We start from the raw sequence: 27,397 nt of genomic DNA on the forward strand, positions 1-27,397 counted from the left end.
CCCTGCGACACCGCCTCTTCCCTCTCATGTTGCCTCCTTCGCCGGTCCCTCCGGGCGATGTTCTCTGGCTTGCAGGCCTGAACCAAGGATGGGAGCCCCACGGGCGAGTCCGAGGTTGTGTCCGTGACGGCGGTTGGGGACGCTTAGGGCGGTGGATGGGGCCGGCGGCACAGATGAGGGGGAAGGGTGGACGATGTGACTGCTCGGATGCAGAAAATGGTGGACGAACGTGGGAGGAAGGCGATGAGTTTGACGGACTAGGCCATTTTGGTGTAATTGGGATAGGGTCCACATGTGTTAGATGTGGTGGACGCGACTAGAAGTCCCCATATCCGCCCAAATTTACGCCGGATATGAGTTGTGGCTGAGCTATAGTCATTTATCTGGGTGGGCCAAAACAAAAATCTTGTGCAGCTGGGCCTGGGCGGGCCATTGCCGGGTTCGGCCTAGCCCTAACTCCGCCACTGGATCTTTAGGTCGGTATGAGGAGCCTCTCTGTGTCTTTTTTTTATCAGTGAGTGACGACCGTTCACGCGGATGGGCGGACGGCTGTAGGTGCTCTTACAAGCAAACAAAACAAGCAATCAAACACGGGCGTCATGCGTGCACACAAGAGCATCGTCCGTCCACTCCTGCACTGCATGGATGGATGAGAGAAAAGATATGCTCGAGGTTCTTTTGAAGGAAAACTCCAGCTGCCACATCATCCAGCATATCCATAACTTTGGACCCTAGCTGCCGCCGCTGCAACTCTCATCATCGTCCATATCCAATTATCCAACAACTAGGCGTTCGGTGGACACATGCCACGACAGTGACAGTGCCACTGCAAGCAAGAAAGATACACATGAATCCGCAAGGAGGGAGGGAGGACGTACTATATATGAAAAGCAGACCCCAGCACACATAGACACGCAAGGGGGGAGGTCTGAATTGATAATAGCAGAGGAAGAAGAACTGAAGTCGATCCTCAACTGCGAATCTGTATGTGTGCTAATCTGATCTGAAGGAGATTGGTTTGCCTTCCCTTCGTCGTTCTCTGACAAGGTCGGTCTGTTTCTGGTACTCAGGTTGTGATCTTCTAATGACGGAGGTGACCAAGGAGAAATGCCGGCCGGCCGACAAGCTGCAGCATAGCATCAATGATGCCATCGTCGGAGTGCCTGGCGGCGCGACGGCGGCGTGCTGGGACTGCAGCATCTGCCTGGAGGTGGCGTCGGAGCCGGTGGTGACGCTGTGCGGCCACCTCTACTGCTGGCCCTGCATCTTCCGCTGGCTCACCACCTCCTCCAAGTCCAAGTCCCGCGCCTCGCCCTCCGCGCGCTGCCCCGTCTGCAAGGCCGCCGTCTCCGAGGACCACCTCGTGCCGCTCTACGGCCGCGCTCGCGCCACCACCCTAAGCCCGGCCGGAGGCAGAGGAGGCGGCGTCTGTCAGGTGCCGTGTCGTTCGCCGGTGCCGGGGCCGAACGTGGAGGAGCGCCTTCACGGGCCGGACTCGGACGATGGCGGCAACTTCTACTACTACTACGACAACGTCGGCATCAATGGCCTGGACTGCTCCAACGCGGAGCGCTTGCTCGGCGGCATCGCGCTGGCGGTGCTACTCCCATGGGCGACGAGGGGCGCCGGTGGAAGGCCGCCACCGCCGTCGTTGTACCGCGACGGCGAGGGCTGGAGGATGGCGCGCCAGCAGAGGCGGGTGGCGCGCAGGTTGCGGCAGATATGGGTGTTCCTCGCCATGGTGGCGTTCCTCTGCTTCCTCCTTCTTTGAGGCTCTGCAGAAAACGACGTAAATTTTTTTTGAACTGGCAGGAGCGTTGCATTTTCGTTAAAAGGAAAATATGTACATATTAGCATGTTTAAAGGGGAAGGGGTACATGCCGGAAAACCCCAATGAAAAACAACCGCATACGGTTACCCGTGGTTTGAATACCTCTCGGTCGAAAGGTTAAATCTCGCCGCGCAATCTCCTCGAAGGTGAGGTGGGCCACCTCAACATAAGTCAATCTCATGCCGTTGAAAAAAATGCGTCGGTTCCTTTCCCTCCAGACATTCAACATGGTGCAGATGAGGATACCACTCCAACACTTCCTCTCTGGGTTGTCGTTATCTTTGAGCCCTCTCTCCCATCAGGAGTCAATTGAGGGGAATTTAGCCACGGGACCAACGGCAAAGCTATGTGCACTTCTGGGCGGCTGTGCCCCCCCCCCCCCCCCCCAACCCAAAGATTAGTGAAAACACTGAAGATTTTTTTCTAGGGGCTAAGATTGAAGAAACCCCTCCCCCCCTCCCCCCAACAATCATATTTCATGCTCTGCCCCCTGCCATTCTCTGCTAGCTCCGCCACTGTACGAGACTAATGGTTGGCTAGTCGTCAATCCAGCTGAGCACCAGGCCACAAGCTGCTGCAATGAAAGGGCAGTCTTTGTAGAGGTGAGATGCAGTCTTGAGGGCACTGAGACAAAGCTGGCAGACAGGGTAATGCTACCAGCCCCTCCTGGCAAGGCGATCAGTCGTGAGGATCCTGTTATGAAGGACAAGCGAGAAGAACAATCTACACTTTGGCTCCGCGTGCGCTTTCCAGATTTTGTCGGTCGAGTACTTTGGATGCGAGCCCATGATTTGCACTTGGTAGGTCGAATTGGACGAGTATTCCCCACTTTGGTGACAGATCCAGGAGATGAAGTCCTGCTTAAGTGGGTACAGAGTGGTGGAGGTGACAATAGTTGTCAGGTTAATGAACCCCCGCATTTGGCCAGGGCGGCTCAGCCTAGCCGCCGATCTGATCAATTGTCATTACGGAGCTCGGCATGTACCGACCTGTTCTTTTGGGTGGCAATGGAAAATAGGCCTAGGCATCGAAGGCACAGATCACCATCACCAGACTAGTTGTTATGCCAAAATGCATCCTTATGGCCCATCGCCGATGGTGATGGCAGTGGAGGCTCTGAAGAGGGCTACATCGGATGTATCACACGGGAGGTGGGAGCCGGCCCACGGCCGATCATGGTAATTCCATTGCAGCAAAAGCCAGTGAAGCATTAACGCCCTACCGAAGCGATCCAGGTCCATGATTGCCAAGCCCCATGACGCCTTAGGGCGGCATACTGTCTTCTAGTTTACGAGCGAATACCCTCCACTCGCAGTCTCATTGTTATCACCACACGAAATGAAGCCCCTAGAGATATGGTTGACCTTGGCACTAGCCCACTTTGGCCAAGGGATGACCGTCATGTCAAAGGTGGAGATGGAAGTAAGGTTCGTCTTCACGAGCGCGACTCTCCGTGCCCTGACGATGTTTTTACCCTTCTATCCAGGAAGCTTGCTACCAATCTTATCAATACGTGGTTGTAGGTGGACCTTACGATACCGGTGGAAGTGAAGGGGGAGGCCCGAATGCTGACCTGGAAATGAGTAGATCTTGGCCTGGAAAACGGTGAGGAGATCCTGAAGGTCAATGCCCTCACAACAGATGCGGAAAACCTTAGTCTTCAGGAGGTTGGAGATCAAGCCAGAAGCATTTCCGAAGCAGTCAAGAATATAATTGTCGTGAACTCGACCTTGCTGGGGTTGGCGAAGATGCCATCATCATCGGCGTAGAGTGAGATCCTACATCGGGCCACCCTCGCCCTGACCGACATGAGGACGTGGAGTCCGTCGTAAGCCTGATGAGGTGGTGGAGGAGGTCGATGGCCAAGATAAAGAGCACAGGTCATAGCGGGTCCCATTGCCAAAGACCTTCTATGGGCAAAAGGGGGCCGCGACTGCCGTTGAGGAGGACGCGCGAGGTCAAAGAATTGAGGACAAGCAGATCCAGTCATGGCATCGCAGGTCAAAGCCAATATGATCCATCACCTCCACGAGGTAGGCCCCGCTGACCGAGTCGAAAGCGTTTGAGATGTCCAGCTTAAGGAACAAACTTGGTGTCTTAGACTGGTGGAGCTCTTTGACGAGGTTTTGCACGAACAACAAGTTGTTGTGGATGCATCTTTTCTTAATGAAAGCATTTTGGATTTTGAAGATAATGTTGCAAAGAATAGGTGCTTGTCTATTAGCCATGAGCTTGGAGAAAATCTTTGTAAGGCTATGGATCAGACTAATTGGGCGATAGTTCTTTATGTTGGTGGCGTCCGCCATTTTGCGAATAAGGATGATGTTGGTGGTGTTAATAAGGATCACACAGTCTCCCCGAAGATCTACAAGGAGGTGGATGGCCGCCATAATGTCATCCTTATTCCTTAATAATGTCCCAGCACGACTTGAAGAAGGCCCTGATGAAATCATCAGGGTCAGGCACCTTCCCGGGGGAAAGGGAGAACACTACCTCCTTGATCTCCTCCTCATCGAAATCAGCATCAATCCAATCGCGGCGCTGGTAACCAAGAGCCTCCTAGTTGAGTTGTACAGAACTATGCAGCTTCATTCCCTGATGGTCGTTCAAGTGCGCGTGAAGCTCAAGCTGTGTTGAGTTATTCCCACGGTGCACTCCTGTTGTAGTCGAGAGGCGCCACCGTGTAGTTTTCCACGGTGGCGAGGTACAGGAGGAACCAGGAAGTCGAGTCGTTCTTGACTCCGGATAGGCAGCAGTCTGTGACCAGGATCTCGGACGCGCGGTCCGTGAGCGACCTGCCCATGAAGGTGAGCCTGATAACCTTCAGGGTGGCGCTATGGTTGGTAGTCCAAACCCACACATCCAGGGTCTCGGTCGACTCCATAAACGCTAAGCATCGCTCTAGGCGGGCTAAGGAGCAGCGGTGGCTGATGATGCGCTCGACAACTTGCGTGGTCCAAGCATACGCCAACACATTCTCCATCTCCAGGAGCACGCGGAAGGACATGGCCACGACCAAGGCACGCGAGTGGGGCCGCCAAGGTCGAATCTGAAACTAGGTGCTATGGTCCTATGGACCTTGATCCCAGCCTTCGCTAGTACCTCGTCGACATGCGCCTTGTGCACGGACTTGACGAGGGACACCTCGGGGTGGTGCGAGGTGACGGCGAGATGCACGAACGACGTAATTTGGTTCATTATAAATATCGTTTTAACAACACTCGTAAGTAGGAGTAGTAGGTTGTTTTAAAATCAAATAGTAAGAATAATAAGAAACGGTTACTTTCTAAAAACAGAATGTGCCTTATATTTTATTTGAATTGGAGTAAATATATCATTTGGTTACAAAATGAGTGTAAAGTTGCCTCTTTTTCTTCAACCGTAGATAGGGACGTCAAAGTCTGATTTGAGTAGAGCGCAAATGAAGTGCCAAAAGTGGACGTTCCCATCGAAAGCCGAGGAGTGTTTTCCTTGAACGGAAATGGCAATACAAAAATCAAAACCTTAGTAAATATCCTCCTCTTCTCCACCACAATGGTGTGGCCAGTGCCACCCTACCCGGATGTCATACCAATGTTGATGCTTACACCGATTTCTATTGCTCCTTCCTCCCCTTTCTAGCCTGACATCGTTGTGACTTTCATGACTACCGCGCTCCAAGGCCACGCCTTGGATAAGAACCTTATCATATGCAAACCGATGTCAATACAGAATAGGAAGAGGATAATAGTTGGACCAATGTAAGGCGAGTTGAGAAAGAAGACGATGAAAGAAGCGGAAGGAAGGAAGGAAGCATATGACAGGAAAGACAAGAGTATTGCATCATGATGGTGCACCACATCGACCAGGGAATAAGAAACTGAACAAGAACAATTGATAAAAACCCGAACTAACAAAAGCACCGGTTGTGAACACGTGTGGGGAGGGGGGGGAGATAGAACAGGAAGAGGATAATACTTGGACGAATGTAAAACGAGTTGAGAAAGAAGACGATGAAAGGAGTGAAAGGAAGGAGGCATATGACAAGAAAGACAAGAGTACTGCATCATGATAGTGCATCACATCGACCAAGGAAGAAGAATGAGAACATGAACAATGGATAAGAACTCGAATGAACAGAAGCACCGGTTGATAACACAGGGTGAAGACGGACAAAACGTACACAAAAGCAACATATAAGGACGGTTACACGAAGTATTAGCACAAGTATATTGCGCTGTATTCACATGATAACTAATTTTCATCTATTTTTTATCCAATGTAAGTGGAAACAAGTTTCCGGATAATGACGCACATAGACGGTTGCAGACGTTTCTGTAGGTGTGTGCCCCACCTGCTAGGTTCGGGGGTGTTCAGAAGGTAGTCCTGGTGCATGGTTCTTTCGACTACAAATTTATGGACTCTTTATTCCAAGTCCTTATTACAGTACGGCAGATTATGCCATCTCACACGTAATCCTTGTTCTATTGTGACTTGATTTAGTTACATATACCACTGGAATTATATTGTTCCACCCGCACTTGTTCTTCTTCCATTTGATATTATTCTTAGTGGTAACCTATTAGATCTTGTTTTCTTAAGTTACGTTCTACGAAAATTGCCATTCGTTTCTTTCCTACCATATTTCCCTTTAACCGAGAAAGGCTTTCGCCCCGCCTTATAAATAAAGCAACCACCAAGCCACAACATCCAACAGAGGTCCACAAGACACAGACACACACACACCTACCATATTTCCCTTTTAACTCTTAAGTTTTATGCTCCGAAACTTGCCATACAAGAAGGGCATTAGATATTATAATGATATAGGATTACGAAAATATTTTTAAGAGTATTCTATTCCAATAAATCCATAGAACACAATGAGGTACCTCGACTACATTTAAGAACATAACTAAATTAAAGGGCAACATTGAAGAAAGAGTATTCTATCATAACAATATAGGCTGCACAACCATGTTGCGTGAAGAATATGATTCTCTGTGCAACTTTTTCATTTGCTTTCATACACTACTTCCACCCATCTGTTAATGATTAGACTTCTGTCCACATAATATGTCTATGTGCCTGAAAGTTCATATCAGGATGGAGAATAATCGTCATTTCACTTGGTTCAACTAGCACACTGAACATAATAGTATACAAAAATTTACTGTATGAAGAGTACTTCGAAACTTTAGAACTGAAACATCTGTAGAATACTATTGTATTGTATATCTCTGTGTGATCCGATTGAAGAGGAAACATCTGCCCCACCTCAAAGAATTTAAACTACAACGCTAAATATCAGAGGAGATAGACAAAGGCTCCTAATTGAGTTTTCCTCAGTTATCAAGGTTAGGAATTTGAATCATCATTCTCATTTTTGATACACAAAGGAAGGTATGTAGTACGATGATACAGAAAAGGGAATCCATTACCTTAGTGGAAGACTTCAACCCCATCAGATAACTTCACTTTCAAAGTAACAAGTTTCCTTGTACATTTGCGACTATTAAATACTCCGACCTATGATGCCAAACACATTTTTTAAGATATTGCTGACAAAATGAAATAAGACCTAAAATATCATTGTACTCAACACCCAAAGCTCGTGTGTGTTGCTATGCGGGAGTTTAGCTCCATGTTAGGTCTTCAATTATTTTAAGCGTAAGTGATAAAACATCAACACCTTCACATAGAAGTGGGATATAACGTGTATGGTTTTGAAGGGTTGTTTGGTTGTAGGGGTGGTAAGTGCATGCTATGAAGCACCGCCATCACTTCATGGTCACATATCTAGATAGGGGCACATATGTCACCTAGTTACCTACGTAGGAACAATGCATAGAATATCAGTCATCATACTTATGGGGTGTGAAGTATTTCCCTCACTAGAGGGTCACATGGCTAGGTAGGGCATGGTAGTATGGCACCTGTGTGGGCACAAGTAAATATTTGTCAGTGAGCATAAGATTTTCGCCTACATGGCACCACTGCAAGCAACCAACACAGTTCGAGACCACAGTAGGTACTTGCCGCACTACCAAGGCGACAAACACTAATTGCTCGTCTTAGACCGTTCAAACATTGTATGTTGCTTTTTAACCATGGTGAAATTTTGATTTTAACTTAGTGCCTCTTAGATTCAAAGGAAAATAAGGGAAAACATAGGAAATTAGGAATATTTTCTATGATGACACTATTCATCCATTTGATTTAAATGAATAGACCATAAGAAAAATGAAGGATTTTTCCCCTTGGATTGAGTTTCATAGGAAAAACAAAGGAGTTCTACAATCCACTCAAACCACCTTTTTACATTCCTATGCACAAAGAAAAAGGCAAAGGTCATAAGTAGCATAATATTACCTTAGCTTACCATTGGATATGCTTTGGCCTTATTTTGACCATGATTTTCATGATTTCTGTGTTTTTTCCTATTACTGTGATTAAACAGCCAATTCTACAGATTGTTTTGCACATGCAATCCTATCATATTTGATATTTTTGGAATCATGTGAATCAAAGAGTCCCTTAAGCTTTCAGCAAGTACGCATGCAAGTGTCCATCTTCATTGAGCTTTTCAATCAAGGTAGAACCCCCTGCCTTGTTTTTAAAGGCTCCGTTTGGCACTGAGGTGGATTGTGGTAATTCCTTTGTATTGGACTACTTTTAGATATTTTGGAGGCTTGGCTATATATATTTTGTGTTTTGGACCGTAGAGGATGTAAGGCAAGAGGGAACCATTAGTTAACAGAATTTACCTACGTTTTAATTTGATTTACAAAACATAGTAATAGACTTATGAATTCTTTTCTATAGCAAGCTAACAAGAATATAGAATAATTCAGTAACCGTGAAATGAGCCTTAACCCTTTTCTCTCTGTGTGTGTGTGTGGGGGGGGGGGGTCTAGAGGTGCATGGCATTTTACCTGCACATCAACTTTGCACGTAAGATCATTGCTCTTCTCAAGATGTTCCTCACCAACACGTACCAGTATATCTTCGAACTGAAACAAACTGTCAGAACCATATAAATAAAACACAACAGAATTAACACATATAGAAGTACAATCATTACCTGGCCTATACTTGAAACAGTCTCTCCTTGGCATGATAAAATAACGTCCCCCACTCTAATGCCAAGCCTCTCAGCAACACATCCTGCTGAAACCTGAAAAGATTTCAGAAGAGTTATACTCCCTCCATCCCAAAATAAGTGACTCAACTTTATAATAACTTTGTACTATAGTTAGTGCAAACTTGAGTCACTTATTTTGGGACGGAGGGAGTATAACTTAATATAAGAATTACTAAAAGACTATTAACCAATAGGTCAATAACTTTGTATACCTCTCTTACTACAAGACCAGAGGAGATGTTGAAATTATGTGACAACTGCTCAATACGCGACATGCCTAATAAGCCCAACGTCTTTAGCTTTAGTCCAAGCTGGGGTCGCACAATTCTCCTGCCAAAAAATCGTCACTAAATCAACAAATATACTTAAAAACAGGGTATATTGCATTCAGGACCATATATTTCTACCATTGTTGTAATTTGATCCAAATGTTTTCCGAAATATGAAACCACGTTGTTAGCATAAGGTTGAATCGGCACAAACCAACAACTTTAGTGTCACCCCGCACCTCTATGCCAGATTAAAGTTGTGCAACTACCCTTACTGTCTCGCCTCGCCTTGCCTCTTTCAGGCCGGTGTTGTGGCATTAGTAGAGCCCATTCGGTTACTACATCAGTCTAGCCGGATAAAACAAACAGGGATGTGAGTACGTGACTGAGTAAGAGTCAAAGCAGGGTCCCGAGTAGAGTAGGAGTGCATTTAGTCTATTCCGTTTGTATGCATCAGGTGCTGGTTCTCATATAAGAGGGTATGCATTTCGTGTCTTTCGGGCCAAGCAGAAATAAACCCTCCATCTTCCTAACGTTAATCCCTATCCCTCTAATTTCTCTAACCTATCCCCTGTTATCTCTCTCAACTTGCTAATCACGACACCTCCATGCAGAAGATGAACTCATCCTACTTGAGTAGGACAAGTCGTAGTCTGTTCGATTTGTATGCATCAGTTGACGATCAAGGGGATGTAATGCTCTTTTAGTTTAGTCAAAGCAGAGTAATGATGAAACGTCAACTGAATTGTATGCATCAGTTGACGATTGAGGGGATGTAATGCTCTTTTAGTTTAGTCAAAGCAGAGTAGTGATGAAACGTCAACTAAATTGTATGCATCATTTGACGATCGAGGGGATGTAACGCTCTTTTAGTTTAGTCAAAGCAGAGTAATGTTATCTTCTAATCAGTGAAGACATAAGTGTGACATGCTCTCTTCTGATGTAATCCAAAGAAAGCATGATATAAAGAAAGCATCACTGCCGCTCTCTTCTGATCGTCCTAGTCCTAGTTGAGCTGTTTGATTTGTATGCATCAGTTGATGATCGAGGAGATGCATCAACATAAGCGCGTGCCACATTAGAAGATAGCATTACTAACATCCAGAGAAAGCATCATATAACGAATCATTTCAGCACTGAAAATTAATAAAGTAAAAAATCTTACCCAAATATACTCAACAATGCTGAACACTTCATTATAAGAGAGCTTGGAATAAAAGCAACAAGAGGGAATGTGTAGGATAATAACCCTACAATTTTCCCATTAAAATCCAACAGTCCACCTCCAGTTCCACACTACATTTAGAGGCACACTTATTTGATAACTTAGGATTAGGTAAGAATAATACAAAAGAACAAATATAATTACCTTGTTAGGAATTGAACAAGTGATGAACTTATAATGATTGTGTTGGAATTCACAAGGGCCTACAGATGCCAGCTTGGCTTCTTTGTAGATTAAATCTAGATTTGCATCCCTACCAACTAACACAAATGCTTCATGGCCGAACTCCGAGTTACCTTCCAATGGTAAACTCTGCAACTGTAAACCTCCCGTAATCTCAAAGAAGGCAATGTCATAATGTTTGCTAAAGTACATCAGTTGACTATCGACGGTTGTGCCATCGGATAGGTGAACAATAACCTAAAATGAAATAGTCGATTAGAAGCAGAAAAAATATTGCGCATATTGCAGTAAATTATAACGTGCAATACTTGAGATTTAAGTAACAAAGAAGAATGTAATATTGGTCACATGATAAAGCAAGAGCTAAATGTACACACAAACATCAAACAAAGACAAAAAAGGGTAATATAAGTTATACCGCGAATGCAAGAGGGCTGAATGTAAATACAACATCGAAGAAGCTTATAAGATTCAAGTGAGAAGTACATTTTGTTGAATAATTAGGCATTTTCCCGTTTAGTTTAATCCAGAAAAATAATGGATAAAACATGAATAGCAATATATTGATGAAACTAGAAACTAGCAACAATTCGTTGAGACTAGTCATGCAATCAAAATCATAAGCAAAATGCATCATATCTATGTCAATTGCTATTAGCAATAAACCAAATGCTAGCCCTAACAGTGAGGATAAGATGGCATACGGCGCAGTAGCAGAAGGTGCAGATGTCCCGATCGTCATGTCGCTGAAGAGGTCGTTGACGTCGGGGAAGAAGTCGTCGTTAGGGAACTCGTCGTTAGTGATGTCGCCGTTCGCAGCCACGATGAACAAGACTTCAGCAGTCGCGTAAGGACGCTCCCCAAAAACCTGACCTCCCCTCTCCTGTATCGGATCACAAGAGGCGGGGTTTCGGAGGCCTGCTGTCTCACTTCCCGGTGCACGCCAGGAAGAGAGATGGGAAAGAGATAGGCGGCTCAATGCTTTGGAATGATACGAAAGGTTGTTGTGCTGCTTGGAACAACAGAGGAGCGACCTCTTATATACGTGAGAAGAGTTGAAACTGGCCTTCATTAGTAGAAGAGAAACCGGTGCAATAAACACCATTAAACAGACGCACTAAAAACCATTAAGGAGAGAAGAAACGAGCGCACTAAAACTCACACGAAGTGTTCAGTTTCTTCTCCCATTTATGTGTCAATTGTTTCAACTTTCTTCTTGCGTGATAAAACAGCGCATACACGTGGCATTGGTCAATTTTCCACACAACCTTGTCATGCATGGATGGGCCACATGAGCCTCTGGGATTTACTTTGAATTATTGGCACAAAATATGAATTATTATATGGGTTATGGCCAATAACTCCAACAATCCCCCACCAGATCCCAGAGGCACATAAATTTGCCTACCATTCCAAAACATTGTTTATATACCGGTGTTTCGGTGGAGACTGTTAAGTTGAACTTCCACCTAGAACTCCACGCTACACTCATTCACAACTTGAACAGTGGACTACGCCTTGAACTGCAAGTTTTGTGCAAACAAGTTTCACGTAAAAGCCTTGACCGATACTAGACCGCTGAAAACTTTCCCGCGGGTAGGAGCATATGCGTCATACTCCGGGGCCTCTTCATGAGTTTATTAGAGAACACCCAACTCTCACAGACCGCGACGTTTAACAGTCTAACTCATATAGGTGTGTTCTTTCTAGATGTTCTGTAGGACAACATCTTTGCCTACCCAAGCCATTCAGAACACATTAAGATAAATATCAGCCTACCATACAGATTAGGAGAGAATTGCATCATGGCGGAGTGGATTTTTGTCAAATAAATATTCTCCTCTCAGTTATCCAATAGGTTGTCTCGCCAATTCTAATTCACGGGATCTCCGATCACAAAGAATGGGTTACCACCATGAACAACTTATGTAGTGGGTCTCAATCCCATCTCCTTCGATGCATTGTCTATCACATTTCGTGATAAACCCTTTGTGAAGGGATCTGCCAGATTCTTCAATGTGTTTATATAGTCCAACGCTATAACTCCGGAGTTTCTCATGAACCTGACAGATTTCAGTCTCCTTCTCACGTGTCTTGATGACTTCTTATTATCCTTAGAACTGTTTACCTTGACGATCACTGTTTGATTATCACAGTTCATTAGAATAGCTGGTATTGGTTTTTCAACCACCGGCAAGTCCATCAAAAGTTCTCGAAGCCATTCTGCTTCAACTGTTGTCGTGTCTAATGATGTGAGTTCTGCTTCCATTGTTGACCTTGTTAAGATGGTCTACTTGCAAGACTTCCAGGAAACAGCAGCGCCACCAAGTGTAAACACATAACCGCTTGTCGCTTTAAGCTCATCAGCATCAGATATCCAATTTGCATCACTATAACCTTCAAGTACTCTTGGATACCTGGTATAGTGAAGCCCATAACTCGCAGTACCTTTCAGATAGCGCATTATTCTCTCAAGTGCATGCCAATGAACATCTCCCGGGTTTGAAACAAACCGGCTTAGTTTACTCACAGAAAATGAGATGTCAGGCCTCGTAGCACTAGCTAAATACATAAGCGAGCCAATGATTTGAGAATATCTCAATTGATCCTTTGTTTCTCCCTCGTTCTTCCGAATTAAAACACTTGGATCATAAGGTGTCGGAGAAGGTTTGCAATCTGAATATCCAAAGCGATCCAGAATCTTCTCCACATAGTGAGACTGCAAGAGAGTGATCCCACCATCACAACCTCTTAAAAGCTTGATGTTCAAGATAACATCAGCTACTCCAAGGTCTTTCATCTCAAAGTTCTGATTCAGAAAATCTTTCACTTCCTGAATGACCTTGAGATTTGTTCCAAATATAAGTATGTCATCAACATACAAACATAATATAACTCCTTCGCCCCCACCATGGCGATAGTACACACACTTGTCGGCTTCATTTGCAACAAAGCCCGTAGATGTCAAAGTTCTTTCGAACTTCTCGTGCCACTGCTTAGGTGCTTGTCTCAAACCATACAAAGATTTCAACAATTTACACACTTTTCCTTCCTGACCATCTACTAGAAAACCATCGGGTTGTTCCATGTAAATTTCCTCCTCCAACTCTCCATTTAGGAAAGCTGTCTTAACGTCCATTTGATGAACGAGAAGATTGTGTGAGGCGGCCAATGAGAGTAGTACTCGAATGGTGGTCAATCTGGCCACAGGCGCATAAGTATCAAACAAATCTTCACCTTCTTTTTGGGTATAGCCCTTGGCAACAAGTCGTGCCTTGTACTTTTCAATTGTACCATCGGGCCTAAGCTTTTTCTTAAACACCCACTTACACCCTATAGGTTTACACCCATAAGGACGATCAATGATCTCCCATGTCCCATTAGCCATGATAGAATCCATCTCACTACGCACAGCTTCTTTCCGGTAATCAGCATCATAAGATGCATAAGCTTCTGAAATAGAAGTGGGAGTATCATTCACGAGGTACATAATGAAATCTTCACCAAATGACTTTCTGGTCCTTTGTCTCTTGCTCCTTCTAGGAGCTTCATTGTCATCCTCCTCAGGAATATCTGTGTGTTTCTTCTCGGAATGTTCCAATGGAACAGTAGGTCCAGGAGTTGTCTGTGACCTCTGACTAGATGAGCTAGGCATATCCTTCATAGGAAAAATATCCTCAAAGAAAGTCGCACCATTCGACTCCATGATGGTACCAACATTCATGTCAAGTACCTCAAATTTCACCACTAGAAATCTATAGCCAATGCTATGGAAAGCATAACCCAGGAAAACGCAATCAACTGTTTTGGCCCAAGCTTACGCTTCTTGGTAATTGGTACATTGACTTTCGCCAAACAACCCCAAGTTCGTAAGTAGGAAAGTTTAAGCCTTTTCCTTTCCCATTCTTCAAACGGGGTAATCTCTTTATTCTTCGTAGGAACTCTATTTAGGACATGACTTGCAGTCATCAAAGCCTCCCCCACCATTCCCTGGAAAGTCCCGCTGTATCTAACATGGCGTTAACCAAATCAGTTAGAGTTCGGTTCTTTCGTTCGGCAACCCCGTTTGACTGGGAGAGTAGGGAGGCGTCCTCTCATGTATTATACCATGTTCCTCACAAAATAAATTGAACTCATTGGAAAAATACTCTCCACCGCGATCCGACCTAAGCCTTTTGATCTTTCGATCGAGTTGATTCTCTGCTTCGGCTTTGTAGATTTTAAAGTAGTGTAAAGCCTCATCTTTTGTTTTCAACAAATATATCATGCAATATCTAGTAGAGTCATCGATTAGAGTCATGAAATATCTTTTTCCACCTTTTGTCAACACACCATTCATCTCACAAAGATCTGAATGTATGAGTTCAAGTGGTGCCAAATTCCTCGCCTCAACAGTCGCATGAGACTTGCGAGGTTGCTTTGCTTGCACACAAATTTGGCACTTAGAACCTTTGACAATTGTAAATTTTGGGATTAAACTCAAATTTGCTAGCCGCGTCATGACACCAAAGTCAATATGACAAAGTCGTGAATGCCAAACATTTGATTCAGTTTCACTGCAAACATGATTAATAACTTTAGTGCAAAAGTCTGACAAAGATAAGCGGAACAAGCCTCCGCTCTCATAGCCCTTCTCAACAAATTGTCCATACTTAGATACTGCAACCTTATTGGACTCAAATACCAATTTATAACCATCTCGACACAAACAAGAACCGCTGACAAGATTTTTATTTATAGCAGGGACATGCTGCACGTTCTTCAGTCGCACGATCTTTCCCGAAGTAAACTTCAGACCGACCGTACCAACACCATGAACAGAAGCATGTGTCCCGTTTCCCATCAGCACAGGTGTAGTTCTTGCGACCCGAAATCTTTCATGTCAACATCGCCAATAACAACATTAGCGGTCTTGCTATTGTTCTCATTTTGACGCATGTCCCAGCGGTCCTTGCAGGATGAAGCCCAATGTTCTTCACTGCCACATACATGGCACTTTCCTTTCTTCTTATAAGTCTCCTTCTTCTTCTTGAAGTTGACATGTTGTGGAGCTTTGTACTTGCCATCAAATTTTCCTTTGCCCGCATAGTTTTTGTTCTTGGGTTTGCGGGTTTGGAAATTTCTCTTTTGTACCAAATTGGCACTGGAATTCCCCTCATGGAAACGAGCACGTGTGTCTTTTTCCCTCGCCTTCTCTTCTACATCAAGAGTGCCAATTAGATTGACAACAGTAAAATCTTGCCTCTTATGCTTCAGAGAGGTAGCAAAATTCCTCCATGAAGGAGGAAGCTTGGCAATGATGCCTCCGGCAATGAATTTGTCCGGTAACACACAATTAAGATGCTCAAGTTCTTTTGTGAGCGACTGAATCTCATGAGCCTGCTCTACAACGGAGCGGTCATCAGTCATTTTGTAGTCATAATATTGCTCCATGACGTACAACTCACTTCCTGCGTCTGAGACTCAAAATTTGGCCTCAAGCGCATCCCACATATCCTTACCGACCATGATGGTCATGAAGGGATCGACAATCTTGTCGCCAAGAACACTCAGAACAGCACCTCGGAAGAGGGTGTCCGTAGCCTGGAAAGCTTGCTCCTGTTCATCAGTTAGCTCTCCCTCTGGCTTGCCCTTAGAGGCGTGAAAACAATTCATGGTGGTAAGCCAAAGAACTACCTATTGGGGAACGTAGCAGAAATTCAAAATTTTCTACGCATCACCAAGATCAATCTATGGAGTAATCTAGCAACGAGGGGAAGGGGAGTGCATCTACATACCATTGTAGATCGCGATGCGGAAGCGTTGCAAGAACACGGATGAGGGAGTCGTACTCGAAGCGATTCAGATCGCGGTTGATTCCGATCTAAGCACCGAAGAACGGTGCCTCCGCGTTCAACACACGTGCAGCCCGGTGACGTCTCCCACGCCTTGATCCAGCAAGGAGAGAGGGAGAGGTTGGGGAAGACTCCGTCCAGCAGCAGCACAACGGCGTGGTGGTGGTGGAGGAGCGTGGCAATCCCGCAGGGCTTCGCCAAGCACCGCGGGAGAGGAGGAGGAGGGAGAGGGGTAGGGGTGCGTCGAAAGAGAGACGTTCTCATGTGTCTTGGGCAGCCCAGACCTCAACTATATATAGGGGGGAGGGGGCTGCACCCCCTCTAGGGTTCCCACCCCAAGAGGAGGCGGCCAGCCCTAGATCCCATCCAAGGGGGGCGGCCAAGGGGAGGAGGGGGGCGCCACTAGGGTGGGCCTCAAGGCCCATCTGGACCTAGGGTTTGCCCCCTCCCACTCTCCCATGCGCTTGGGCCTTGGTGGGGGGGAGCACCAGCCCACCTGGGGCTGGTCCCCTCCCACACTTGGCCCACGCAGCCTTCTGGGGCTGGTGGCCCCACTTGGTGGACCCCCGGGACCCTCCCGGTGGTCCCGGTACATTACCGATATCACCCGAAAATTTTCCGGTGACCAAAACAGGACTTCCCATATATAAATCTTTACCTCCGGACCATTCCGGAACTCCTCGTGACATCCGGGATCTCATCCGGGACTCCGAACAACATTCGGTAACCACATACAAACTTCCTTTATAACCCTAGCGTCATCGAACCTTAAGTGTGTAGACCCTACGGGTTCGGGAACCATGCAGACATGACCGAGACGTTCTCCGGTCAATAACCAACAGCGGGATCTGGATACCCATGTTGGCTCCCACATGTTCCACGATGATCTCATCGGATGAACCACGATGTCGGGGATTCAATCAATCCCGTATGCAATTCCCTTTGTCTATCGATATGTTACTTGCCCGAGATTCGATCGTCGGTATCCCTATACCTTGTTCAATCTCGTTACCGGCAAGTCTCTTTACTCATTCCGTAACTCACATCATCCCGTGATCAACTCCTTCGTCACATTGTGCACATTATGATGATGTCCTACCGAGTGGGCCCAGAGATACCTCTCCGTTTACACGGAGTGACAAATCCCAGTCTCGATTCGTGCCAACCCAACAGACACTTTCGGAGATACCTGTAGTGCACCTTTATAGTCACCCAGTTACGTTGTGACGTTTGGTACACCCAAAGCATTCCTACGGTATCCGGGAGTTGCACAATCTCATGGTCTAAGGAAATGATACTTGACATTAGAAAAGCTCTGAGCAAACGAACTACACGATCTTGTGCTAGGCTTAGGATTGGGTCTTGTCCATCACATCATTCTCCTAATGATGTGATCCCGTTATCAACGACATCCAATGTCCATGGTCAGGAAACCGTAACCATCTATTGATCAACGAGCTAGTCAACTAGAGGCTTACTAGGGACATGGTGTTGTCTATGTATCCACACATGTATCTGAGTTTCCTATCAATACAATTCTAGCATGGATAATAAACGATTATCATGAACAAGGAAATATAGTAATAACCAATTTATTATTGCCTCTAGGGCATATTTCCAATAGTCTCCCACTTGCACTAGTCAATAATCTAGTCCACATCACCATGTGATTAACACTCATAGGTCACATCACCATGTGACCAACATCCAAAGAGTTTACTAGAGTCAACAATCTAGTTCACATCACTATCTGATTAACACTCAATGAATTCTGGTTTGATCATGTTATGCTTGTGAGAGAGGTTATTAGTCAACGGGTCTGAACCTTTCAGATCCGTGTGTGCTTTACGAATATCTATGTCATCTTGTGGATGCTACCACGCGCTATTTGGAGCCATTTCAAATAATTGCTCTACTATACGAATCCGGTTTACTACTCAGAGTCATCCGGATTAGTGTCAAAGTTCGCATCGACGTAACCCTTTACGACGAACTCCTTTTCACCTCCATAATCGAGAAAATTCCTTAGTCCACTAGATACTAAGGATAAATTCGACCGCTGTCATGTGATCCATTCCCGGATCACTATTGTACCCCTTGACCAACTCATGGCAAGGCACACTCCATGTGCGGTACACAGCATAGCATACTGTAGAGCCTATGTCTGAAGCATAGGGGACGACCTTCGTCCTTTCTCTCTCTTCTGCTGTGGTCAGGTCTTGAGTCTTACTCAATACTCACACCTTGTAACACAGCCAAGAACTCCTTCTTTGCTGATCTATTTTGAACTCTTTCAAAAACATGTCAAGGTGTGCGTTCTTTGAAAGTATCATCGGGCGTCTTGATCTATCTCTATAGATCTTGATGCCCAATATGTAAGCAGCTTTATCCAGGTCTTCCTTTGAAAAACTCCTTTCAAACAACCCTTTATGCTTTCCAGAATTTATTTACATCATTTCGGATCAACAATATGTCATTCACATATACTTATCAGAAATGTTGTAGCGCTCCCACTCACTTTATTGTAAATACAAGTTTCTAACAAACTTTGTATAAACCCAAAAACTTTGATCGCTCCATCAAAGCTTATATTCTGACTCCGAGATGCTTGCTCTAGTCCATGGAAGGATCGCTGGAGCTAGCATACCTTTTAGCATCCTTAGGATCGACAAAACCTTTCTGATTGTATCACATACAACCTTTCCTTACGAAAACTGGTAAGGAAACTTGTTTTGACATCCATCTGCCAGATTTCATAAATGCAGCTAATGCTAACATGATTCCGACGGACTTAAGCATCGCTACGGATGAGAAAATCTCATCGTAGTCAACTCCTTGAACTTGTGAAAATACTCTTTGCCACAAGTCGAGCTTCATAGACGGTAACCTTACCGTCCACGTTCGTCTTCTTCTTAAAGATCCATTTATCTCGGATTTCATGGCTTCTAACCATTTGTCGGAATATGGGCCCACCATCGCTTCTCCATAGCTCATAGGTTCATCGTTGTCCAACAACATGACTTCCAAGACAGGATCACGTACTACTCTGAAGTATTACGCATCCTCGTCGTCCTACGAGGTTTGGTAGTGACTTGATCCGAAGTTTCATGATCACCATCATAAGCTTCCACTTCAATTGGTGTAGGTGCCACAGGAACAACTTCCTGTGCCCTGCTACACACTAGTTGAAGTGGCGGTTCAATAACCTTATCAAGTCTCCACCATCCTCCCACTCAATTCTTTCGAGAGAAACTTTTCCTCGAGAAAGGACCCGTTTCTAGAAGCAATTACTTTTGCTTCCAGATCTGAAATAGGAGGTACACCCAACTATTTTGGGTATTCTATGAAGATGCATATATCCGCTTTGGGTTCGAGCTTATCAGCCTGAAACTTTTTCACATAAGCATCGCAGCCCCAAACTTTTAAGAAACGACAACTTAGCTTTCTCTAAATGGTGTCGTCTCAACGGAATTGCGTGGTGCCCCTTTTAAAGTGAATGCGGTTGTCTTTAATGCCTAACCCATAAACGATAGTGGTAATTTGATAAGAGACATCATGGTATGCACCATATCCAATAGGGTGCAGCTATGATGTCCGGACACACCATCACACTATGGTGCTCCAGGCGGTATTAATTGTGAAACACTTTCCACAATGTCTTAATTGTGTGCCAAACTCGTAACTCAGATACTCATCTCTATGATCATATCACAGACATTTTATCCTCTTGTCACGACGATCCTCAACTTCACTCTGAAATTACTTGAACCTTTCAATAATTCAGACTTGTGTTTCATCAAGTAAATACACTCAGCATCTACTCAAATCATCTGTGAAGAAAGAACATAACGATATCCACTGCATGCCTCAGCACTCATTGGACTGCATACATCAAAATGTATTACTTCCAATAAGTTGCTCTCTTGTTCCATCTTACTGAAAACGAGGACGTTCAGTCATCTTGCCCATGTGGTATGATTTGCATGTCTCAAGTGATTCGAAATCAAGTGAGTCCAAACGATCCATCTGCATGGAGTTTCTTCATGCATATATACCAATAGACATGGTTCGCATGTCTCAATCTTTTCAAAAACGACTGAGTCCAAAGATCCATCTACATGGAGCTTCTTCATGCGTTCTATACCAATATGACTCTAATTGCAGTGCCACAAGTATGTGGTACTATCATTACTATTTTATATCATTTGGCACGAACATGTGTATCACTACGATCGAGATTCATTTTAGGTGCAAGACCATTGAAGGTATTATTCAAATAAACAGATTAACCATTATTCTCCTTAAATGAATAATCGTATTGCGATAAACATAATCCAATCATGCTCAACGCAAACACCAAATCTCGATGGTAGAGGGAGCATGCGATGCTTGATCACATCAACCTTGGAAACACTTCCAACACATATCGTCATCTCACCTTTAGCTAGTCTCCATTTATTCCGCAGCTTTTATTTCGAGTTACTAACACTTAGCAACCGAACCGGTATCTAATACCCTGGTGCTGCTAGGAGTACTAGTAAAGTACACATTCATATAATGTATATCTAATATACTTCTGTCGACCTTGCCCGCCTTCTCATCTACCAAGTATCTAGGGTAGTACTGCTTCAGTGACCGTTCCCCTCATTACAGAAGCACTTAGTCTCGGGTTTGGGTTCAACCTTGGGATTCTTCACTAGAGCAGCAAACGATTTGCTGTTTCATGAAGTATCCCTTTTCCCTTGCCCTTCTAGAAACTAGTGGTTTTACTAACCATCCACAATTGATGCTCCTTCTTGATTTCTACTTTCGCGGTGTCAAACATCGCGAATAGCTCAAGGATCATCATAACTATCCCTGATATGTTATAGTTCATCACGAAGATCTACTAGCTTGGTGGCAGTGACTATGGAGAACCATCACTATCTCATCTGGAAGATTAACTCCCACTCGATTCAAATGATTGTAGTACTCAGACAATCTGAGCACATGCTCAACGATTGAGCTTTTCTCCCTTAGTCTACAGGCTTAAGAAACTTGTCAGAGGTCTCATACCTCTTGACGTGGGCACTAGTCTGAAATCCCAATTTCAGTCTTCGGAACATCTCATATGTTCTGCGACGTTTCAAAAACGTCTTTGGTGCCACAATTCTAAACCGTTAGCAATACGCACTGAACTATCACGTAGTCATCAAAACGTGTATGTCAGATGTTCTGCAACATCTACAGACGACGCTGAGGTTCAGCACACCGAGCGGTGCATTAAGGACATAAGCCTTCTGTGCAGCAATGAGGACAATCCTCAGTTTACGGACCCAGTCCGCATAATTGCTACTACCAACTTTCAACTAAATTTTTTCTAGGAACATATCTTAAACAGTAGAACTAAAGCGTATGACATAATTTGTAAAGATCTTTTGACTATGTTCATGATAATTAAGTTCATCTGATTATAGAACTCCCACTCAGATAGACATCCCTCTAGTCATCTAAGTGATTCATGATCCGAGTCAAACTAGGCCGTGTCCGATCATCACGTGAGACGGACTAGTCATCATCGGTGAACATCTCCATGTTGATCGTATCTACTATACGACTCATGTTCGACCTTTCAGTCTCTTGTGTTCCGAGGCCATGTCTGTACATGCTAGGCTCGTCAAGTCAACCTAAGTGTTTCGCATGTGTTCTGAGGCCATGTCTGTACATGCTAGGCTCGTCAACACCCGTTGTATTCGAACGTTAGAATCTATCACACCCGATCATCACGTGGTGCTTCGAAACAACGAACCTTCACAACGGTGCACAGTTAGGGGGGACACTTCTCTTGAAATTTTAGTGAGGGATCATCTTATTTATGCTACCGTCGTTCTAAGCAAATAAGATGCATAACATGATAAACATCACATGCAATCAAATAGTGACATGATATGGCCAATATCATTTTGCTCCTTTGATCTCCATCTTCGCGGCACCTTGATCATCTTTGTCACCGGCATGACACCATGATCTCCATTATGATCTCCATCATTGTGTCTTCATGAAGTTGTCACGCCAACGATTACTTCTACTTCTATGGCTAACGCGCTTAGCAATAAAGTAAAGTAATTTACATGGCGTTATTCAATGACACGCATGTCATACAAAAAATAAAGACAACTCCTATGGCTCCTGCCGGTTGTCATACTCATCGACATGCAAGTCGTGATTCCTATTACAATAATATGATCAATCTCATACATCACATATATCATTCATCACATCTTCTGGCCATATCACATCACATAGCACATGCTGAAAAAACAAGTTAGACGTCCTCTAATTGTTGTTGCAAGTTTTTACGTGGCTTGTATAGGTTTCTAGCAAGAACGTTTCTTACCTACGTAAAACCACAACGTGATATGCCAATTTCTATTTACCCTTCATAAGGACCCTTTTCATCGAATCCGTTCCGACTAAAGTGGGAGAGACAGACACCCGCTAGCCACCTTATGCAACTAGTGCATGTCAGTCGGTGGAACCTGTCTCACGTAAGCGTACGTGTAAGGTCGGTCCGGGCCGCTTCATCCCACAATGCCGCCGAAACAAGATAAGACTAGTAGCGGCAAGAAGAATTGGCAACATCTACGCCCACAACTACTTTGTGTTCTACTCGTGCATAGAAACTACGCATAGACCTAGCTCATGATGCCACTGTTGGTGAACGTAGCAGAAATTCAAAATTTTCTACGCATCACCAAGATCAATCTATGGAGTAATCTAGCAACGAGGGGAAGGGGAGTGCATCTACATACCATTGTAGATCGCGATGCGGAAGCGTTGCAAGAACGCGGATGAGGGAGTCGTACTCGAAGCGATTCAGATCGCGGTTGATTCCGATCTAAGCACCGAAGAACGGTGCCTCCGCGTTCAACACACGTGCAGCCCGGTGACGTCTCCCACGCCTTGATCCAGCAAGGAGAGAGGGAGAGGTTGGGGAAGACTCCGTCCAGCAGCAGCACGACGGCGTGGTGGTGGTGGAGGAGCGTGGCAATCCCGCAGGGCTTCGCCAAGCACCGCGGGAGAGGAGGAGGAGGGAGAGGGGTAGGGCTGCGTCGAAAGAGAGACGTTCTCATGTGTCTTGGGCAGCCCAAACCTCAACTATATATAGGGGGGAGGGGGCTGCGCCCCCTCTAGGGTTCCCACCCCAAGAGGAGGCGGCCAGCCCTAGATCCCATCCAAGGGGGGCGGCCAAGGGGAGGAGAGGGGGGGGCGCCACTAGGGTGGGCCTCAAGGCCCATCTGGACCTAGGGTTTGCTCCCTCCCACTCTCCCATGCGCTTGGGCCTTGGTGGGGGGGGGCGCACCAGCCCACCTGGGGCTGGTCCCCTCCCACACTTGGCCCACGCAGCCTTCTGGGGCTGGTGGCCCCACTTGGTGGACCCCCGGGACCCTCCCGGTGGTCCCGATACGTTACCGATATCACCCGAAACTTTTCCGGTGACCAAAACAGGACTTCCCATATATAAATCTTTACCTCCGGACCATTCCGGAACTCCTTGTGACGTCCGGGATCTCATCCGGGACTCCGAACAACATTCGGTAACCACATACAAACTTCCTTTATAACCCTAGCGTCATCGAACCTTAAGTGTGTAGACCCTACGGGTTCGGGAACCATGCAGACATGACCGAGACGTTCTCCGGTCAATAACCAACAGCGGGATCTGGATACCCATGTTGGCTCCCACATATTCCACGATGATCTCATCGGATGAACCACGATGTCGGGGATTCAATCAATCCCGTATGCAATTCCCTTTGTCTATCGATATGTTACTTGCCCGAGATTCGATCGTCGGTATCCCTATACCTTGTTCAATCTCGTTAACGGCAAGTCTCTTTACTCGTTCCGTAACTCACATCATCCCGTGATCAACTCCTTGGTCACATTGTGCACATTATGATGATGTCCTACCGAGTGGGCCCAGAGATACCTCTCCGTTTACACGGAGTGACAAATCCCAGTCTCGATTCGTGCCAACCCAACAGACACTTTCGGAGATACCTGTAGTGCACCTTTATAGTCACCCAGTTACGTTGTGACGTTTGGTACACCCAAAGCATTCCTACGGTATCCGGGAGTTGCACAATCTCATGGTCTAAGGAAATGATACTTGACATTAGAAAAGCTCTGAGCAAACGAACTACACGATCTTGTGCTAGGCTTAGGATTGGGTCTTGTCCATCACATCATTCTCCTAATGATGTGATCCCGTTATCAACGACATCCAATGTCCATGGTCAGGAAACTGTAACCATCTATTGATCAACGAGCTAGTCAACTAGAGGCTTACTAGGGACATGGTGTTGTCTATGTATCCACACATGTATCTGAGTTTCCTATCAATACAATTCTAGCATGGATAATAAACGATTATCATGAACAAGGAAATATAATAATAACCAATTTATTATTGCCTCTAGGGCATATTTCCAACACTGCCCTCGCACGCCACCTCTTATAGTTCACACCCTCGAACACAGAAGGCTTAAGAGTAGCAGCAAATCCAGTTGGAGAAAATTGCCTACACAAATCAGGTTTTTGGATTGTTGAATAATTAGGCATTTTCCCGTTTAGTTTAATCCAGAAAAATAATGGATAAAACATGAATAGCAATATATTGATGAAACTAGAAACTAGCAACAATTCGTTGAGACTAGTCATGCAATCAAAATCATAAGCAAAATGCATCATATCTATGTCAATTACTATTAGCAATAAACCAAATGCTAGCCCTAACAGTGAGGATAAGATGGCATACGGCGCAGTAGCAGAAGGTGCAGATGTCCCGATCGTCATGTCGCTGAAGAGGTCGTTGACATCGGGGAAGAAGTCGTCGTTAGGGAACTCGTCGTCAGTGATGTCGCCGTTCGCAGCCACGATGAACAAGACTCCAGCAGTCGCGTAAGGACGCTCCCCAAAAACCTGACCGCCCCTCTCCCGTACCGGATCACAAGAGGCGGGGTTTCGGAGGCCTGCTGTCTCACTTCCCGGTGCACGCCAGGAAGAGAGATGGGAAAGAGATAGGCGGCTCAATGCTTTGGAATGATACGAAAGGTTGTTGTGCTGCTTGGAACAACAGAGGAGCGACCTCTTATATACGTGAGAAGAGTTGAAACTGGCCTTCATTAGTAGAAGAGAAACTGGTGCAATAAACACCATTAAACAGACGCACTAAAAACCATTAAGGAGAGAAGAAACGAGCGCACTAAAACTCACACGAAGTGTTCAGTTTCTTCTCCCATTTATGTGTCAATTGTTTCAACTTTCTTCTCGCGTGATAAAACAGCGCATACACGTGGCATTGGTCAATTTTCCACACAACCTTGTCATGCATGGATGGGCCACATGAGCCTCTGGGATTTACTTTGAATTATTGGCACAAAATATGAATTATTATATGGGTTATGGCCAATAACTCCAACACATTTATTGTCTCCATTCATATCCAAATAAAATAAAAAGGAAATATTTGTGTAGCTAGCTAACATGATAGTTGAACATCACTTTTACCTTAGCTTGAGGAGCATATTCTTTATCGAGCCAATCATTAGATGGTTTCTCAGTGCAGATAATCCAGGCAGAGGTGAGAACAGTAAGAGATTTCCTATCTTCATCTCGATTGACAACAATGCCTGCGCACCGGTTAATCTCTTTTCCATCTGTACATACGCTGACCGCAGTTAACAAGCAACTTCTATCCAATAGAGTTACAGAGATATAATATAATAAAAATACCAAGATAGGCTGAAAGACTCAGGATAGATTTGGCAGCGTTTAAAATCATGTCCTTGTGCTTGGGGCAGCCGTAGAGTTCGTTGGTACCAGGGGCCTTGGAAGGCAGCTTGAGCGTCAGTAATTGTTCTTGTCGAGCTGCAAACAACTCAATTCATCATCCTACAGTTATGCCTCAGATAGAAAAAAGTGAATAACGTTGAATGCTGGAATCGTTCAATTTATATAAAGAATCAAAAGGAACGGAAGGCAATCAAAATAGGATACCTAGCTTCTCCTCATACTTGCGTAAATCCTGGTGATATTTGGCCACAGCGGCCTTGTCGTCAGAGAAGCCGTAGACCAACTTCCCCTTGGAGTTCCTCCAGATTGGTACGAGCGGCATCTCCGGCTCACGGGCCGGGGAGCTGTGCGCCGAGGAGTCTGAGCCTGAGCCTGAGCCTGAGCCCGGCTCCTCCTGTGAAGACATGTCAGGATCTGACTCCGATTCCGATGCCCTGGACTTGATCTTTTTCGTCCTCGCGGAGTCAGATGCATCCTCGCTCGTCGGCCGTCGGCGCCCCGGTGGCTGAAGCTCTGAAGGATGGTACTCTGTCTCCGGCAGCCGATACAGGCCCGTGAAGTCTGGGTGCCACGGCGGCAGCCGGCGCCGCGGTGTGCTCGGGCTCGGAGGCCGCCGTGGGGGCGATGTGTTGGCATCATCGTCGCTGGTTGCTCCCCCGAGGGCTGGATTGGACCAAGACCCCGACATCCCCGCCGGTCGGTTCGAAAATCAGAACGGCTCCGGAAGCAGCACCGGCCGGAGCGAACGACGTCGCCGCCTCGCAGGAACCTTGCAAGAGGAGGCCGGAAGAGGTCTGAATACATGGCCTTCATATGGAGGAAATTGATTATTTATGATTAAGTTTTATATATTTATACAATATGGATATCTGGCGAACCGTTCGCTGGGGCTGGGATCCCAGCGGACGTCTCCAGAGCCGTCTGATCCAGATCTAATGGATGGCAGTTTCTGTTGGACACTTGCGCTAGCCAGGCTTCTTTTTTCTTAAAAGAAAATGCCAACCCCCTAAGCTAAACCTACCAACCGCGGCATTCAAAACTGCCATGTTTGGCAACGAACGTTCGCCGGGAATTGACGTCAAAGTTTATGATCAG

At 45.4% G+C, this 27,397-nt stretch overlaps 2 protein-coding genes and 1 pseudogene across 2 annotated transcripts; 1 reads left to right on the forward strand and 2 right to left on the reverse strand.

Annotated features, from left to right (window-relative positions):
* Positions 1–849: 849 nt before the first annotated feature.
* LOC109775122 (uncharacterized) lies at positions 850–1,953 on the forward strand. The gene is made up of 2 exons (XM_020333883.3): positions 850–984; positions 1,071–1,953. The coding sequence occupies exon 2, from the start codon at positions 1,085–1,087 to the stop codon at positions 1,769–1,771; it is 687 nt and encodes a 228-aa protein (XP_020189472.1). The 5' UTR covers positions 850–984; positions 1,071–1,084; the 3' UTR covers positions 1,772–1,953.
* Positions 1,954–8,699: 6,746 nt separating this feature from the next.
* On the reverse strand, positions 8,700–27,092 carry LOC109775130 (putative protease Do-like 14). The gene is made up of 7 exons (XM_040389290.2): positions 26,507–27,092; positions 26,243–26,377; positions 26,018–26,166; positions 10,593–10,868; positions 10,389–10,519; positions 9,167–9,284; positions 8,700–8,987 (listed from the first exon to the last, which is right to left on the reverse strand). The coding sequence occupies exons 1-7, from the start codon at positions 26,988–26,990 to the stop codon at positions 8,742–8,744; spliced, it is 1,539 nt and encodes a 512-aa protein (XP_040245224.1). The 5' UTR covers positions 26,991–27,092; the 3' UTR covers positions 8,700–8,741.
* LOC141022226 (uncharacterized) lies at positions 15,474–25,069 on the reverse strand (annotated as a pseudogene).
* Positions 27,093–27,397: the final 305 nt, after the last annotated feature.

This window comes from Aegilops tauschii, chromosome 5 (genome assembly GCF_002575655.3).
Source record: "Aegilops tauschii subsp. strangulata cultivar AL8/78 chromosome 5, Aet v6.0, whole genome shotgun sequence".
In the NCBI taxonomy this organism is placed as follows: Eukaryota; Viridiplantae; Streptophyta; class Magnoliopsida; order Poales; family Poaceae; genus Aegilops; species Aegilops tauschii.